The 18,620-nt window shown below is 41.9% G+C and overlaps 1 protein-coding gene across 3 annotated transcripts in view; it reads left to right on the forward strand.

Moving 5' to 3' along the window:
• Positions 1-14,383, forward strand: part of MAP3K20 (mitogen-activated protein kinase kinase kinase 20) — a 175,227-nt gene extending 160,844 nt beyond the window's left edge. For 2 of the 3 annotated variants that reach the window (XM_041721845.1, XM_041721844.1), the window contains exons 17-20: positions 2,085-2,201; positions 4,671-4,745; positions 7,663-7,813; positions 11,984-14,362. In XM_041721845.1, coding sequence (XP_041577779.1) covers positions 2,085-2,201; positions 4,671-4,745; positions 7,663-7,813; positions 11,984-12,684 — 1,044 coding nt within the window. In that variant the 3' untranslated portion in view covers positions 12,685-14,362. Of the gene's footprint in view, positions 1-2,084; positions 2,202-4,670; positions 4,746-7,662; positions 7,814-11,983 lie in introns of all 3 variants that reach the window. The other variant, XM_041721846.1, reaches the window with a different exon arrangement.
• Positions 14,384-18,620: the final 4,237 nt, after the last annotated feature.

Below are 18,620 nucleotides of genomic sequence, written 5' to 3' on the forward strand. Positions count from 1 at the left end.
CTAGAAGCTTTCCTAAAACACTGAGCTCCCCTGCTTTCTGTTGAAGCCAACAGATTTTCAACAGCTTCTTTGTTAGTGCTTTTCCATAAGAATTTTGTCTGAGCTTGCTCAGGAGACATTCCAGGTCTACTCCACTAAGAGTCTTTTCTAGTTTCAGCATGTAAGGTGCTCGGCACATTATCGTTAACCTCTCAGAATCTTTCATTCTTCAAATAAGAGGAGGTGAATTTATGGTCCAAGAGTCCAATTTGGTCCAAAGACATAGCTTCTTTCTCCTTTTAATTGCACACACCATGTTTGTCCCTCAATATTTTTAATATTAAATTATTCATACAGCCGAGTTAAAAAATATTTACAATATTTACAATATTTCCTATACCCACATCCTAGATTCAGCCATTAACATTTTATTTTACTTGCCTTATCACCTACCCGTCCACCTATCACTCTAGCCATATATCAGTCCTTGCTTTTTGATGCATTTCAAAGTAATCTGCAGACATCAGTACACTTCCTCCTAAATACCTCAATATGTTACAGTTCAGTAAGAAATACACACATCTTAAGTATACATTCGCTGAGTTTTGACAAGTGCATATGCCTATGTAACCCAAACCCTGATGAAGAGTATTAGCACTGCCAGAAAGTCTCACCATGCCCCTTTCCACTCAATCCCCATCTGCAGAGGCAACCACTTTTCTCAATGTTTTCCATAGGTTGGTTTTCCAAACCACAGATTGGTCTTCTCTGTTCTAGAATGTCATATAAATGGAATCCTTAATATGTTCTTTTTTTGTATAAGACTTCTTTCACTCACTATGATGTTTCTGAGATTTATCCATGTTGTTGCATGCATCAGTGACTTGTTCCTTTGCATTGCTGAGAAACATTCCATTCTACAAATGTATCACCGTTCCTCCATCCTCCTAAAGATGAACACTCAGCCCGTTTCTAGGGTTTTGTTTTGTTTTGTTTTGTTTTGGGGGGAGGGGTTGGCTATTATGATAAAGCTGCTCAGAACAACACTGTACAAGTCATTTTTCATCCCTCTTGAGTAAAACCTATGAGTTGAATTTCGGGGCCATTAAATAGATGTTATGTGTATACAATACAGATATAGGTTTATAATAAATTGCCAAAACTTTCCCCAAAGTGATTGTACCATTTACACTTCCACCAGCAATCCAGTAGCTCCAAATCCTGGCCAACATTTGATGTTATCAATCTTAGCCATTTGGTGGGCATATAGTAGTATCTCATTGTGGTGACATTTTAATTTACATTCCCCTGGTGACTAATGATATAGCATACTTTTTCACTACATGGTAGTTTTACTGAAAAATTAATTAACATCACTGAAAAAATCTAGAGGTTTCCCATAAAAATCCAGATATCCAGCTTTTCATGAAATATCAAGGACCTAGCAAGACTGAGCTCATATTCCCACATGGGGACAATCAACAGAGGCTGAGCAGCAGCTGTCCCTTTAAGGTGGATGCCCTTTAGATCCCCAGAATCCTAACTCTCCCAATGTGGGGAGTTCCCCAACACATGGGCCAGTTATCAGTCACCATATCTCACATTTGCAGTTTTCCTTCCTGTTAAGAGGAAAGGGAGCTATTTCTTGAGCCCGTATTATTATCAATACTGAATAAGTGAAAGTTAGATCAAGAGGGCCTTATATTTCAAAGTGGCAAGTCCACATTTCTTTGTGTGAATGAAAAAATATTCCGACAATGTTTAATATGTAAATTAAATGGGTCTACTTTGAAAGATTACAATTTAGCGCTCTATAATGAAACTGCCTGGCTTTACTCATTTTTATTATCCACCTGGCTCCGTTAGGATTTTGAGTTTGCAACTCCTATGATAGAACATTTATACTGATGAGTTATGTCTCAAGACTGCACTAACTGGGGGTTATTTAGATATATAAAGAGATCTAATTTCATGTCCTTTTTTTGAAAACGGGAAAAAATGCTTCAATAATAGTTCATTCAGAAAACTTCATGTGTTATAAAACATTGAGACTAAAACAAACTGTTTTACTTTTTGAAATTTTATAATTTTGCTTTTAATTCCAGGATTGTAAGTGGAAAATGTATATGGAGATGGATGGGGATGAAATTGCAATAACCTACATCAAAGATGTGACATTCAACACTAACCTACCTGATGCAGAGATTTTAAAGATGACAAAGGTAGGGTTCTATTTACGGCTTAAAAGCTTTTTTGAATTCACAGATATCAAACAAAGACATTAAAATCCCCCAGCAGTGTGCTTTTGTGCTTGTCGATGTTCACATCAGCTCGGCCTCAAGCTGGCTGTTGAAAGGCACATTTTATTTAGCAGATTGAGATCATAATAGTTTTTTGTTAAAATTCCACGTATGCTGTGTGAACTAAAAAGTACTACAAAAAGTGTCCTTTTTTATTTTTTTTAATTTTCTTCTTTATTTCTTTACACTTACTCCATCACTTACTAAAGGAAAGAAAATGGTAATAATGAAAATATTTACCTCAAATTTGGGGTCATTTTAAACTTTGAAAAACTTGTAAGGAGGAAAGCTTTCTTGGTTGTCTTCACTTTCTTGATGGACTGAGGCGGGGTTATATACTGAGGCACATATTGACATCTTCCTGGCTTCCTTGAGTTCACACCTCTGGCCAGAGAACACCTCACTACTTTAGGGTCAGTGGGAGAAGCATGCCTATTAAAATGCAAAAGACAGACTCAGAAATGCTTAGCTTCTCCTCAAAAAGGAAAAAAAAACCTTCAGTTCTGTCCAATAATACTGAAAAAAATACGTAGGTGACTTCAGTAGTAGGTCAACAACTCAGGTAACTAGCCATGTTATCCACTGGACAGTCACTCTCAACTTCACATAAGCCATTCTTGAGTACACTGGGAACTGTGTGTTTGGTTCAAGTAAAGAAAATGGGGTGGCAGCAAAGAAGAACCTGGGTATAAACACAAGTGGGGAAGTGAAGAGTCTTCAAAGCCACAGCATTAGACTTGCAAATGTGTTCCTTCCCAGGCACAAGATTGCTAAGCATCCAAGTCCTTTTAATTTACAAGTGTATTCATCAAGTCAATTGATTTGATATTCATTGTTGGAATCTTCTGAGTAACCGAGAGTTATTTCAATGGTATTATCTATCTGTAAAGGTTATGCTCTGGTTTTAACTTTCCTTTCATTTGTTGGGACTATGTTTTGAAGTCTTGAAGACTGGACGGATACTTGCTCCTTCCCCCCAACCTCTGTCATTTAGAAGCAAGATCCTAGTCTTTGCCTGCTAACAAAGGGAAGCTGCTCACAGCAAAAATGAGGGGGTAGAGTTGTAAAGCCAAATACAGGTGTTTCTGGTATAATGCCACATATGCACTCCCTAAGAACCACATCTTCCGCAAAATCACACCCCAACGTTAACTGGGCTCATAGGAAAAATAGGATTGGGGCAGACCATTTAAAATCTGCAGACTTTTTAACATCGACAGAATCATAACAATCCTAATTTAAAAAAAAAAAAAAAAAAGGAAAAAAAAAAAAGCCCAGCTAAATCTCTATCACACGTGCTTTGTACCCGTCTCAAGGCCAGTCAGTCATTTGCAACCTTAAAACTAGAATGAAGGGGTGGAGGGTGGTTAAGAGAGTGGAGATTCACTTATAATAAAGACCATTTTCATCAAAACTAAAATAGGATCCAAGGTGTCAGAGTGAAAAAGTTTCCTTCTAAGTTCTTTTGCTGTCTAATAATTAAATTGACGTAAGATAGATTAATAGAAGAATTTAATTTCATACAGACAGGAGCCCCAAAGATATGAGACTCAAGGGCAAGTAGGGCAGTTGAGGCTTCTATGCCATCCTGAGGTGAGGAATGAGCCAGGGGCCTGGGGCTTCAAAGGGGAGGAAGGCAATTCACAGGAAGATAAGAAGAGCAGATGTTTGGTAATTAGAAGCTTGCCTTGCCATGCAGATAGGTCTTTCAGATAAAAAGTTATCTCTGATAATAGCTCTCTTTCGGGACCAGGTGCCCTATCTAAATTCTTTAAGGCAGTTACAGAAGAGGTAAAAGTTTTTCTTGAGTCTGTTGGGTTTTGATGACCATCAGCTGAAAATACAATCCGCATGCCAAAGTGATATGTTTTGGAGTGACATCTTCTCCCCTTGAAAGGCATAGGCTTCTTCATTAATCCTTTGTTTTAATACAGTGGGGAAATGTCACTACAGTTTCATCTGCACACACAGCCTGATGGCCCCACATACAGGTTAGTTGTAGAAGCCACTAACCCAGCCACTTGCACCCAAGGAAGGCATGTCTGGGTCTATATTTTGTTAAGGCTTTCTCTTATACATGAGAAAGCTTTCTACTGATGCTTTAAAACATTAGCATGAATAATGACCTAATGATAGGATTGAGTGGTGTATCAGAGAAGAGAAAATTGTGGGACTAAGAGTAGCTGTTTATAATAATAGAAAAAGATGCCTTGTGAAAACCAGCCTCCAAAACATTAGCATGCTGTGAGTAATCACATGTGAACCAACAACCTGATTCTCATGATATCTGACATAATGCCCTATATGCCAATTGCATATGGCACAGCTGGCCTCAAGGATACATGCTATAGCAGGGCAGGCTCTACACCATCCTCACTTTTTGTTTTTCAGCCCCCATTCGTAATGGAGAAGTGGACTGTAGGAATAATGGAAAATCAGACCGTAGAATGCACTGTCACCTATGAGGTAAGCTTGGTGTTGGGGAGGGGTGGGCGCTGGTGGCTTTACCATCAGTTTCTCAGTGGGAATTTATTTGCTCCCTCATAGGGCTTAAAATTAGAAGAGAAACTATTTAACCAACATGAATATGGGAAGATTAACATAATTACTCTAACAAAATGTTGGTAAGGAAAGAGAACAGGATATTCTCACCTGGATAAAGACTGAAGTAGTCATTCATCCATTCATCAGTTAATACTGAACATCTTCCACATGCCATACCACATGTTAGGTACTGGGGGAGACCAAACAAGACCGAAACAGAGCTTTGCCTTCTTGGTGCTTAGTGTAGGGGTGAGGATACATCAGTGATTCTTCACAAGGATAGAGCACAACTTCTATTATCACCTGGTAGGCAGAGAGGTCTGCTATCCCAAGCAGATTCTATATATTTTATATATAGAAAAGTAGAAAAGCTGATACTTTAAGAAAATATGCTATTAAAATTAAAATTCATATATTTAGCAAATACCTACTGACAGTTACTGTTGTATAGTTAGGATAGACTAAATCGGTCGTCTCTTTTGAGGTTTATAGTCCAGTGAGAGAAGACTGATAATAAATAGGAAATAAATAAGTAAAGAGTGGTAAGTGAAAATAGTGAGACTTGGGACATGAGACTGGGTGGTTAGGGAAAGACTCCTCTGAGGAGGAGGCAGCAAGAAACAGCAGAGGAAAGGCAACCCAAGCTCCTGAGGCACAGAGGACAACGACAAGGATATTTATTGGGCCATGGACAGGCCAGATCACAGAGCTTCACAGGGTCACAGCAATGCATCTGGATTTACTAAAAACACAACATGAAGCCAACACGAAGCAGTAGACAGCTTAAAATAACGTAATTAGAGCAGCCCGGGTGGCTCAGTGGTTTAGTGCCACCTTCAGCCCAGGGCGTGATCCTGGAGACCTGGGATGGAGTCCCACGTCACCTTCAGCCCAGGGCGTGATCCTGGAGACCTGGGATGGAGTCCCACGTCGGGCTCCCTGCATGGAGCCTGCTTCTCCCTCTGCCTGTGTCTCTGCCTCTCTCTCCCCACCCCCACCCCCGTGTCTGTCATGAATAAGTAAATAAAATCTTTAAAAAAAACATAAATATGTTTTTTACATCAGCAATATCTTCATGGCTGGTGGGACATATGCTCTACAAGGTAGAGAAATCCTGCAGAAACAGGGTGGAGGGGAAGACATAACAGCACAGTCTTGTTACACATGGAGATATCAGTGTGCATCTGCCATCAAAAGGACATGCATTTCATTCATTCATTCAATTATTCATTCAGGAAGCATTTAGTAAGAATCCACCACGATCTAGGCACTGTAATAAAAACCTACACCTGTTTTATCTCATTAACTTTGTATAAATACTGAAAGACAGATAGCATCAGCTTCATTTGGCAGCTGGAAGGAAGAAGGAAGGAAGCCCTGAGGTTTGGGGTAGTCAGTGACAGTCAGTGTAGTCACACCCAGATTCTCTGACTATAAATCCAGTTTCCACTCTTCATCAGCTGTCCTACTCGTTCCCTTCCCAGCAGTAAGATGAAGGAATTCGGGGATCCCTGGGTGGCTCAGCAGTTTAGCACCTGCCTTCGGCCTGGGGCATGATCCTGGAGTCCTGGGATCGAGTCCCACATCAGGCTTCCTGCATGGAGCCTGCTTCTCCCTCTGCCTGTGTCTCTGCCTCTCTCTCTCTCCTTCTGTGTCTCTCATGAATAAATAAATAAATAAAATAAAAATCTTAAAAAAAAAAAAAAAAGATGAAGGAATTCAGCCTCAAATTGGACTACTATGCACTGTGACATTGTGACGATCTTCTGAGCTGCCAGATTAGCTTTGATTTGGCATTAGAAATCCAGACCCTGGCCACCCCACTTATCCAGGATGACCTGATGCTGGAAGCCAATGAGTATTAGAGCAGTTACTTATCCTCACCAGCCAGGGAGCACAGGTTATCAGGGAGAAGGTGTCTGAAAAACAGCATTAACTGTCAAAGTGTTGCCTGTAGGACATAAAACCTAACTAAGAACAGTTGACTGGTCCTAAGGAATTTGGTATCTAGACTATTCTGGAATCTGTTGACCAGTCTCCACTTTGCAGGATAAGCCTTATTTTTAGTAACTGGACAGTTCTAACAGCCAGATTTCATCTCTGCCTGCCTCAGTTGTGGAGACATACCACACCAAATTCTTTTCTTCTCCTTGCTTTCTTCTTCCTCCTCCTCCTTCTCATGGTCTGTGATGATGTGCCACTTGTGTCTGGAATGGTCACTTCAGAATTTTTAAAACATATTTTCATAACTATATTGAAGCCTGAGAGGCTTTTGAATCTGATTTGTAACACGTGGGGATGAAGGGCTTCAGGACAAGAAGGTGTCCTCTCCTTTTTCTAGTCCTTATTCTTAACTCCTTATCCTGTCTCACGTTTGCATCTGTTACTGTGCACCCTCCATAGGGATAATTAGTCCACCAAGCTGCCCACAGTCCCCCAATTCCCAAGATGATCCGAGGCAGTCGTGGGCAAAATAGTGGTGAGGTATTTATATATTCAGTCTGTTTTCAAGTGCTTTAAGCAGAAGAAACAACTGTTTTTCATTGCTCAGTAAACAGAAAGGTAAGTAGAGATTTGCCAAATAGAATACATTCTGAGAGAAGACAACCACATTTTGAACTACTATAATCCACTAAGGAATAAACTAGTTAAAACTTTCCTTTTAATCAAATTACCGTATTTAGGCAAACTGTACAAACATTTCACCTAGTGCATTATGATAATAGTGTTCTAAGGAGTTAAACTGAAGTGGCGTGATAATTTGATTTTATTTTCTTCCTATCTTATAAACATGAGCTGTTGGTCGTGAGTTTCTTTCTTTCTTTCTTTTTTTTAACAGAGTGATGTTAGAGCTCCAAAAAGTACGAAGCACATCCACTCTATTCAGTGGAGTACAATGAAACCTCAGGATGAAGTGAAAGCTGTCCAACTTGCCATTCAGACATTACTTCCCAACTCAGAGGGCAACTCTAGAAGCAGGTCTGACTCAAGTAAGTTAGATATATGCCAGACTCCAAAAACTTAAATATTAAATTCTCATACCAGGGATAAGTGCCAGTCTGTAAATAGACATAGATTTCTGATATAATAAGACTTCCTTCTTTTATCTTTAGAAAACTGGTTTTATAAACAGACTGTATGGACGGCAGTATTTATGGACTTATAAGTAGGAATATAGTACAATAAATTTCAGTATTTGGATAACTATGATAGAAGATGAAAATTAATGATTATGTTATATGGGTAAGTAAGAACATATTCGTCCATTTATACACATATATAGTTTCCAAAATTGATCCAGCAAACATTCCTATGAAGCCAGTGGTATGACTGGGGCAATTTCTTGAGTCCTGAACACCATGGATACATCAAAGTGTAAGAATGATGGGGGAAGTGAGATTCCCGAGGAAGAGAGGGGAAGAGGAGAGGGGAGAAATAAAGATGAGGAAGGATAGAGAAAGAGAAAACATGAAATGCGTATGATGGACAGTGGTGACAGTAATTACAGATGCTACACTGAAACAAATTAGAAGTTACATAGGGGAAAGCCAGCTGACTTGCTGTTAAATTGGTCATTATTTGGTAGACTCAGGGAAGAGGTCCTGACCTTCACCTCTGCAGGTCCAGAAAGTCCGTACAGCCCAGAGATAGGCTCTGCAGGACTACAACGAGCTAACAGGCACGTGAGAGTTGGATGCATAAACCCCCATGCAATTTTACCCAGAGAATTACACCTGCCAAAGGAACCAGAAGTACATGTTTTCTGATCAGTGCATTGTTTTTCCCAATAAGAAAATACACCTGAAAAGCCATATCAGAAGGTTCTTTGGTAGCATGGAAACAAAGTAGCCCTATGGCTAGTATCACTGAGTTATGCGACCCTAGCTAATATGTCCTCTACTGTAGGACTGGCTTCCCGAGCAGACTAGGCTTTTTTCTATGTCCATCAACCAGGGGGCTGAGAATCCTCAGAACTCAAAATTTTTGACAGCATGCTGGACCTGCTTGCCTTTGTCAACACAGTTGATTAAGTTCTTTTCTTTCACATTCATCATGAGAAGGTATTCTTGGCCACCATGACTGAACTGGGGTTACCAAGCCTTCTCAGCCACGAAATGCATCTTCAGACACCCCTTACATCATGCTGTTTCTATACGTGACTAACCCAGGTCTTGATTCTCACTAGCTGCCCTCTCAGAACACTGCATTTCTAAGTTCTTCTGTTTGCTAATTCAACCATCTTGTCTTGCATGCGTCTTCCTATCATGCCTTTAAAAGAACTTCTTACTGTACTAATTTCCCCCTCCCAGTAAATGAATATTTATAGGGCATATTTTACTTCTGTAGGGCTTTCATAGCCATGATCCCATTTGATCCCTACAACACTCTTGTGAAATCTGTGGGGGTCTTCTCTCTCGACTTCTGCTGTGTATTTCTCTTTGACTAGAAGCTAGTTTTCTGTTTCCCAACCCACATGACACAAAATAGGTGCCAGCTGCCTTGAAGTTGACATGGTTCAAATCCCACCACTTTGGGCAGCCCCAGTGGCACAGCCATTTAGTGCCACCTGCAGCCCTGGATGTGATCCTGGAGACCTGGGATCGAGTCCCACGTTGGGCTCCCTGCATGGAGCCTGCTTCTCCCTCTGCCTGTGTCTCTGCCTCTCTCTGTGTGTGTCTCTATGAATAAATAAATAAAATCTTAAAAAAAAAAACACACAAATCCCACCACTTTGAGAATCACCAAATACTTTATCAGTCCCAACTCCAGACTCCCTGGAGTACGACTTATTTGTGCTGTTTTTTTCCAAGCATTCTCCTCTGGATCAATTAACACTGCCAGCAGGAAGAGGTGGTGGTAGGTGGCAGTACCCAGTGGGGGACACAGGCAGTGAGGACACAGTGTGCAGTGAACTGTAGCTATGTGAGTGGAGACAGGCTAGACATTCCCCAAAGAGGACAATGGGCAGATGTCTAACAGGTGTTCTGCACCTCTCTGAAATCTAAATTTTGGGTGAGAAAGCAAATTATTTCTCTAAGAGAGTTAGGAATGGTCAATAGCCTTCAATCTCCCAGTGGATGGCTTTAGACAAACCTTTCCCTCTGATTATTATGAACAGGAGAGGTTGTAGGATAGAAGGAGGGAGTGACCTCCCTTTGGCTTACCCCGGTTTTACCTGGTTTGCCTCCCCTCTTCCTTCCTCCTCGTATTTCTTTTTCCCTTTTGATGTAAAAACTCAAAGGACACCACCCGGATCAGTTAGGATATATGTTTTAGCTGCAAGTAACAGGAAATCCAACTTCCACCGGCTTCCTCCCAAATGGACCAAAGTGTAGTCCCAGGAATGGCAGCCTCAGAACCAATAGGAACTTGTTAGAAATGCAAATTCTCAAGTCCAACCCCAGACCAGAAGAGTCAGAAACTGGGGGGAGGGACAGCGGTGTAGGCACTCGAAAGTTCTGAAACCACGGGTTTTAACTGTAATCAAATGTGCTATCTCCTGGAGAAGACGACCCGAAGACGGCTGGGCTCGAGTGCAGTGAGAGAAGCTGGCTCACCCGCGTGGAGGGAGAGGAGCAAACCTTTCCTTGCCTCCACTCTGCCGTCCTCACTATGTCGCCTTACCTGGGCCTCGCTCCTCCACAGTCATAGCCATCCTATAAAGAAATGGCAATGAGCAGAGGACAGGAGGGGCCCGTGCCTTCCCTGCTCTGGTGTGGAGGGGTGAGAGAGACTTGCCCCCCCCTCCCCGGCCCGCAGACGACCCCTCAGGTTGCTCTGGCCAGAAACTGAGCAATTTGTCCATCCCTCACCACGACACCTCTGCATCTGCGCAGGCCAAAGTTGGCCACGAGGGCCAGAATGCGGGCAGCTTCCCCCCCACCCCCTCACCCCCTATGCCCTCGGCCCCCATGAGGGGCGGACCACCCAACAAAGCCAGGGCTCCAGTAGAAGCTAAAATTTCAGGGGCACCTGGGTGGTTCAGCGGTTGAGCATCGCCGTTGGCTCAGTCATGATCCCTGGATCCAGGATCGAGTCCCCACGGGGAGCCTGCTTCTCCCTCTACCTGTGTCTCTCATGAATAAATAAATAAAATCTTAAAAAAAAAAAAAAAAAGTAGTAGCTAAAATTCTAGAGAAGTCAAGAGGAAGGCAAGAAGGCACTGTGGCTTGGTTGAAGCTGTGAGGAGGGTCTGGACACAAGAGGTCACCTGTGTTGGGACAAGTCACTCACCTCTGAGATGTGGTCCCCTGTGCGGAGCAGTGAGGCAGGGGCTTCTTGCTGGAGACAGGAGTGAGCATGCTCTGTTCCTCTCTAGAACCTCCTGGCAAGCGTGCGAGGACAGCTCAGGGAGGACTAGGAGGGAACTCAAAGATGTGACTCAGGCCCTGGGGAAGACAGTAAAGATCCAAGGTGTGACTTGCTTATCCACTGAAACAGAGCTTCCTAAATGGTTCTTGTTTATTTACCATTTTCTTTTACCTTCTCTTCCTGTCTGCCATGAGGCTTCATTTTTCATGGAAAAAAAAAAAAAAACCCATATCTTATTCCTGAACCTCACAATCTCTCTTCTGGAGACACGAGCTGTCTTTCTCCCAGACAATCCCCAGCTGTCTCAACCCCTGGAATCCAATTTCTTTTATCTGCATTTAGGGTTCTTGAGGATTTAAAAGTGCCCGTTAGCAAAAAGCCTTTCGTTTACTAAACATGCCCCTACCATCCAAACACACGCAAACAGCAATTTCTAGAAGTGAGGATGTGGCTGAGCGGGAAGAAGATGGGATTGTAAATGCATTGTAAATGCTGGAATTATTAGCTGAGTGACCTTGGGCAAGCGACCAGACCTCCCCAAGCTTCAGTCTCCTGGTTTACAGAGTAAGATTATTAGCACTTACCTGAGACTACTGAGAGGAGTGAATGAGATCATGTCAGTAAAGCCCCTGGAACGATGCCAAGCATAGACTCAGTACAAATGCCCTTATTTTTAAGGAAGAATTTATAATAATGAAGGATATGTCCTTATCCCTCGCCTAGGATTTCTATGAATGGGAAAGCACGGAGCATCCCAAGCAGGCTTGAATTCTCTTGAGACAGGCTTATGAATTAGGCATGCAGCTTTACTGTGGCTTAAAAGATGCTCATTTCCATTTCCTCTGCAGGTGCTGATCGCCAGTGGCTGGATACTCTGAGGATGCGGCAGATTGCATCCAATACTTCTCTACAGTGTTCCCAGAGCAATCCCATTCTGGGGTCACAATTCTTCCCATATTTCAATGATCAGGATTCCTACGCTGCTGCTGTCAGGCGGACCCAGGTGCCCATTAAGTATCAACAGATTACACCCATCAACCAATCCAGAAGCTCCTCTCCTACTCAGTACGGACTAACCAAAAACTTCTCTTCTCTACATCTCAACTCCAGGGACAGTGGCTTTTCCAGTCTTCCAACTGACAGCTCTTTAGAGAGAGGTCGATACTCAGGTAGGAGCAAGAACAAATATGATCGTGGCAGCGTATCACTCAGTTCTTCTCCCAGGGGAAGGTATAGCGGGAAGAGTCAGCATTCCACTCCTTCACGAGAGAGATATTCTGGAAAATTCTACAGGGTTTCTCAGTCAGCACTCAATACTCAGCAGTCACCTGACCTCAAGAGAAGCCCAAATGACTGCCACCAACCCAGGACCATACCAGGGATGCCTTTACACACGGAGACTGACTCAAGAGCCAATGAAGAGGAGAGCAAAGTCAGCGAAGGAGGATGGACAAAAGTGGAATACCGTAAGAAACCTCACAGGCCCTCTCCTGCCAAGACTAACAGGGAAAGAGCCAGAGGAAACTACCGTGGAAGGAGAAACTTTTGATGACTTGAACTAGAGGAGTTTTCCTAAACAGGCTCTTTTCTCTTTCTTTCTTTCTTTCTTTCTTTCTTTCTTTCTTTCTTTCTTTCTTTCTTTCTTTCTTTCCTTCTTTCTTTCTTTTCTTCTTTCTTTCTTCTCTCTCTCTCTCTTTCTTCTTCTTCTTCTTCTTCTTCTTCTTCTTCTTCTTCTTCTTCTTCTTTTTTAAGATGTAATAGATTTTGATAATATGATACCTTCAGACAGAATTAACAAAAAGACAACTTTTCCATTTTTGGATTTAGGAAATGCTTTCTAATGGAGACTACCATTTTTGGCCAAACCAGGGCCAAAATTACAGATGCGGTTCCCCAAAGATGATAACTAGACTTTAAACATAACTATACATATCCCCCCACCCCTGAATTGACATTTTGAGAGGAGGGGCTATGCCACTTTATTTCCCTAACACTGCCATTCTGGTTAGCAGGGTCTGAACTAGGGTGATGTTAAGTGGGGCCCTTGTCTTAAGTGCAAAAATTTAAGGGAACACCAGGAAGCTCAGTAATCAAGAGACATAATATCCTAGTGCAATATTTAAATAAATGAAAATTGATGCAAAAAAATTCTAATAAAAAAAAATCAAAATTTTACATAAATATAGGATTGGTATTACTGATTTTTCCCCTTGTCTAAGGCTCCAGTATGGCTTGGCAAAGCACTATTTACTGATCCTATTTAAAATTTTGATATTTTGTTCATCGTGAATTTGTGCATTAATTTAAAAATTATTGCATTAAAATATAATTTATCTTGATTACTGAGGTGTTGGGGGTTTCTTGATGTTTTTCTTGAGGCCTCCTGAAATTCTGTGCCCGAGGCAAGTGCCTCTCCTTACCCAAGTCTAGTCTTGACACTGCTGGTTAGTATTTATTTTAGTAATGCATTTGGATTTTTATCATGGTCAGAGCTGAAGTGATTTGGCTTATCATTTTTAGGCAATAAAAAAGGTTATTGAACTTAATGTTGATTATGAGGCATATCTCTTTCATTAAGGCTCATCACAAAACCAAAGATCTAAAATTGCCTAGGAGATGTGTGGTTACTGCTTTCCCAAAGCTCTCCAGGGACTGCTTTTGAATATTCTCTTCTACATTTTACCAAAGGAGGAGCAAAGAGGGAAAAACAACAGTCCATAAAGACCTCTTGGAATGTCAGAAATCTAAAATCTGAAAGAAAGCAGACACAGGGCAGGGTGATAACGTCACAAGCCATAAGCCAAAGAAATGTGAAAATCACCAACATCCTCGTTAGCACAAGACAGTAAATACCATCCTTGCAGCAAGAAAGCTCTAAGCAGCTGGGGGCAAAGAGCTGGTGCAGGTGGGAGGAAACTGCCTGCAGTTGGGGACAGGAACTGTGAGATCCAACTTTATGAAATGCTTCATATTTTACAAATCAAAAAGTGCAGAGGTAACAACCTTATATGTCAAATAAATAAACGTGACTTTCAATATACTCTGAGATTCTGTTCAATATTCACTAACCCTGAATAGCAAGTGTCCTTTGCCCTGCCCAGGCTTCTCAATGCTCTGTAGAAATTCAAGTGCCACACTGGTAATTCCATAGGGTTGAGTTCTCTTTGATAGAAACCGGTCATCAAGTTGGAGTGTATACTCCCAGAGCAGCTGCCCTGCTCAAATACAGTGCCTGGGGCCTGGTGGGGGAAACTATTTGGGAAGCATTAAAGCCAAGGTTATAGGAAATGACCTTTGTTTTACGAGGGAAGTTGTAACCTAAACGGTGATTCTTGATTCGACAACTTGGTTTTTTAAGTGGTATCGTTTGCCATCTGCATTTATAAGCAAGAGCAATGGGGAGTGGTAAAATCAGAGGGTGAGGTACTCTTTTCCATCCCGCATAACCAATGTCTCTAGGGTGGTAAGCTCCACAGTGATCCTTTCTCACAAAGCTTATGGCAACTACAGTCTGTTTTCAATTATTATTTTCCTCTTGTCCTTTGAGTTCAAATTTAAAGAAAAATAGACTAATAGAAAGTATGCTATCTTAATAGCATGGTGCTTCCAAATAAGCAATAAAATATTTTCTTTGATTAGAACTTTTGGTTAAGTGCCCGAACACAGAACAGAGGCTTAGCTAAGTCACTCTGAAAGGAACAGAGTATGGCTTTAATTATTAAACAAAAAAGGCATTCTGGAGAATGACTTAAGACTCATTTAAAAAGCGTTACGCAAATGATTGCTCATTACAGGCTGTTTTCTCCACTTCTAGCTTTCTTGGGCTTTGGGTTAGAGAATCCAGGCTGGTAGTGAAATCACTTCATGACCTCAGTCCTAGTTAGCGACCACACAGTGGGTATTCCAACAGCCCACAAATCTGACCACTTTGGAAGGTCTCTTGGAAAAATACTTGTCAGCAGCAATGCTCCCAGTCAAAACCAAAATCAGGAATCTGTTTCTCGGTTGTAAAGCAAAAATAAGAGTTGGATGTTCTTTTTTTTTTCCCCCCCCTAATAAACATCATTAGGAGTTGCTGGCCAGGTTGAAAGATGAATATAAGAATACAGCTAGGATTAACAGGATTTTTTTTTTCCCATCCAACTAAGTTGCCAACGAGAAACTACATAATTTCCAAGAGACTAAAGTTAAAAAAAACAACAACAACAACAACGGATATTTTAAAAGAAAAAAATTACAGTAGAAACAAATTAAAGTCTCTCTTAAGTTGGGCATCTCTAGATGTGGGGGTTTAGTGGTCCTTAAGTAGGCTTCTGATAGAATCTGAAACCGCTAAATCAATGTTGGTTGCTACCACAGAGGTAGTCATTATTCCAAGCATAGCCCAGACAAAGTAAGATATTTTGCTCCTTACAAAGTCACTGAATTAGCAATTCTATAGAAGTAACCTCTTTTTTTTTTTTAAGTAGGCTCTATGCTGTGCGTGGAACCCAATGAGGGGCTTGGGTTCCTGAACTTTGACCCTGATCAAGACCTGAGACCTGAGCTGAGATCAAGAGTCACGTGCTTAACCAACTGAGCCATCCAGGTGCCCCCTCTAAAGAATAGTCCGAAAATCCCAAAATCTGTAAAGGAAAACTGGAGGTTATCGAGGACTACTTTAGAAATAAATATAAACTAGTAATTGTTTTCATACAATTAATAATGAATATAGTTCATAAAAACAATAAAAATTAAATTGCAGGGACATCTGGGTGGCTCAGCGGTTGGGCACCTGCCGTTGGTTCAGGTCGTGATCCTGGGATCCAAGATCGAGTCCCACGTCAGGCTCCCTGCATGGAGCCTGCCTCTCCTTCTGCCTCTCTATATGTGTCTCTAATGAATAAATAAATAAATCTTTAAAAAATAAAAATTAAATTGCAGTATTTAAGACTATTCATGATAAAACTGAGAACAGTAAGATCTGACCTGGGAAAATTAGATTAAAAAACAACAATGGCCACAAAAGAATACTCATGGTGGCACAAACGATGACTGATAAAAAGTTGGCATGAACAAAACAACTTTTGATTTATAAAACCTTCAATGTAAAATTTCAATTGAAAAGAACTGATCCCGTGGGGGGAAAAAATCAATATGATAAAAAAGTAAATATAAAAATGAGAAACAATTTTACTATGTCAGAAAAATCAGGAAATTGATTTTTTTTCAGGAAATTAATTTGACAATGACATTCACTTCTAAGATTCTTTCTCGAAAAAAAAATTCTCAATAGTTAACATAGAGTTCTGATAAAAACATTTTATCCATATAGAGTCACATGTCGGTTAAACAGCAAAATCAAGAAGTCCAGCAGTTCAAAATGCCAGAGTCAAAACATCGCGGACACAGGTCCAGGCATTTTGACTTAATTGAAACTTTTCCATTTCATAAATACCAAATATTTTATAAGTCTTCTAAGTACACTCTCCATGATTTGTCATTTCACCTCAGCAAGTTGGTACAGATATGGTATGCCTCTGAATTTCTGGCTGTCACGATCTGCTCCGTTACAGGATGCCACGGTTTGGTTGTGCCAACTTGTTCAGGATGTAGCCTCATTGAAATTTTAAATTATAGACACTGTATAGAGGCTTGTAAAATCTCTTGCCACCACTGGATTTGAGAAGCTCCAGGTAGGCCAGGATGCCCTCCCTGGGGAGGTCAGAACATAAGACCTGGGCTTACTTCTGTCTATCTGCTGGTGTTAAAACTGATTTATAAGATTGCAGAGGTGGAGGGAATGCCAGATCCATGGTCAAACTTGTCAAGACTTCAGTGTAGCAGGCACCAGTGACTTCTTGCTCAATTGCCCTTTCCCTTTGACTGATGAGCTGGCCAAATAATGACCGCATGGCCAAAGCAAGAGGGTTCATGGAATGAAGACAACTTGTGGCCTCATAGCTCATTTATTCAAAACCAAAATCAAGATTTATCTCCAGAACCAATGATCCCTTATCCTCAACAGTTTTGCCAAAATGCTTTCCTTACCACCTACAGGAATCCCACTCAGGCCTCAAGATCCAGGGGGACAGCTTGCTTCTCCCTCCACTTCTCCCGTCCCATAATCCCACTCAGGCCTCAAGATCCAGGGGGACAGCTTGCTTCTCCCTCCACTTCTCCCGTCCCATACCCCTTTGATGACTCACTCCTTTGTGACAATACTTAACCCGTCAAACCCACTCCCATGAAGGTCGTCCTCTGTGAGAACAGGGCAGTCCTGCCCAAGAATGTGTTGACAGGGAAGCAAGACTTAACCTCTGAGATTTAAGCAATGGAACGGCCACAAATGCTGCAACGCCTCTCAGGCCCGAAAAACATGTTTGCCAATCAGACTGGAAGTACGAAGCAATCCAAGGAGAGGAGTCTTTCAGAGGTGGTGGGAGGGTTAGGGGATGGGTGTGGAGACAGCCAGAGGGGGGCAGTCGTGGAGGCCCCGAATAAGGTGACCCACAAAGGAAATGGAGAGCCTTACTATCCACGCCAGGCCTTCTTGCAGGCCGCAATCTGTCCAGCCATTCGTGGAGACCCTTCAAGCAGGACAATATTATCCAGCAGAGACCCTTCCAAACTGACACGAGAATCCACTCAGCTGGGGAAATACGAACTTGCCACGGAGATGGTCCTATGGGCCCCACTCCTGCTCACTTCGGCATCACCATTTGCCTCTCCCGCAGCAATCAAATACTATGCTACAGCCACGCTGAACTGCCGGCGTGTTCCCTCCTGGCTTCAAGACTTTTGGGGATCCCTGGGTGGCGCAGCGGTTTGGCGCCTGCCTTTGGCCCAGGGCGCGATCCTGGAGACCCGGGATCGAATCCCACGTTGGGCTTCTGGTGCATGGAGCCTGCTTCTCCCTCTGCCTGTGTCTCTGCCTCTCTCTCTCTCTCTCTCTGTGTGACTATCATAAATAAATAAAAATTTAAAAAAAAAAAAAAAAGACTTTTAATCCCTCCATCTAGCTTCCCCTGCACCATGTGGCCTGGGTCATCCGTTAGCTGTCTAAGACATCACTGCCTCAGAGAAACCTTCCTGGGTCCCCAGGTCTGGGTAAGGCCCTTCCTCATGAGAACCTTTTGGTTACTCAATCATATACCCCCCACTGATATAATGGTCCCCCAGTTTCGTTATCTGTATTCCTTACTAGGCTATCAGCTCTATGAAGGCAGGGACCGTGCCTATCTTGATTACCAGTGTGTCTCCAACATATAGTTGGTACTCAAGTCTTTTTGCTGAATGAATGCGTTAACTGATGAATTTATGAATCAGGCTAACACACCATTAAGTCATCTCAATTCTTATTCTAATCCTCTGCTCATTAAGTGACTCCTGCAGTGGTGTAGGAGTCTCCAACCCACTTTAGAGTTATATTTCTGGTGTTAAAATAATTGCCATTCTGACTTTATACATCAGTCTTCTGTGAGCTTTGCCAATGTGAGTTGGCCC

Source organism: Vulpes lagopus, chromosome 11, assembly GCF_018345385.1.
Source record: "Vulpes lagopus strain Blue_001 chromosome 11, ASM1834538v1, whole genome shotgun sequence".
NCBI classification, from domain to species: domain Eukaryota; kingdom Metazoa; phylum Chordata; class Mammalia; order Carnivora; family Canidae; genus Vulpes; species Vulpes lagopus.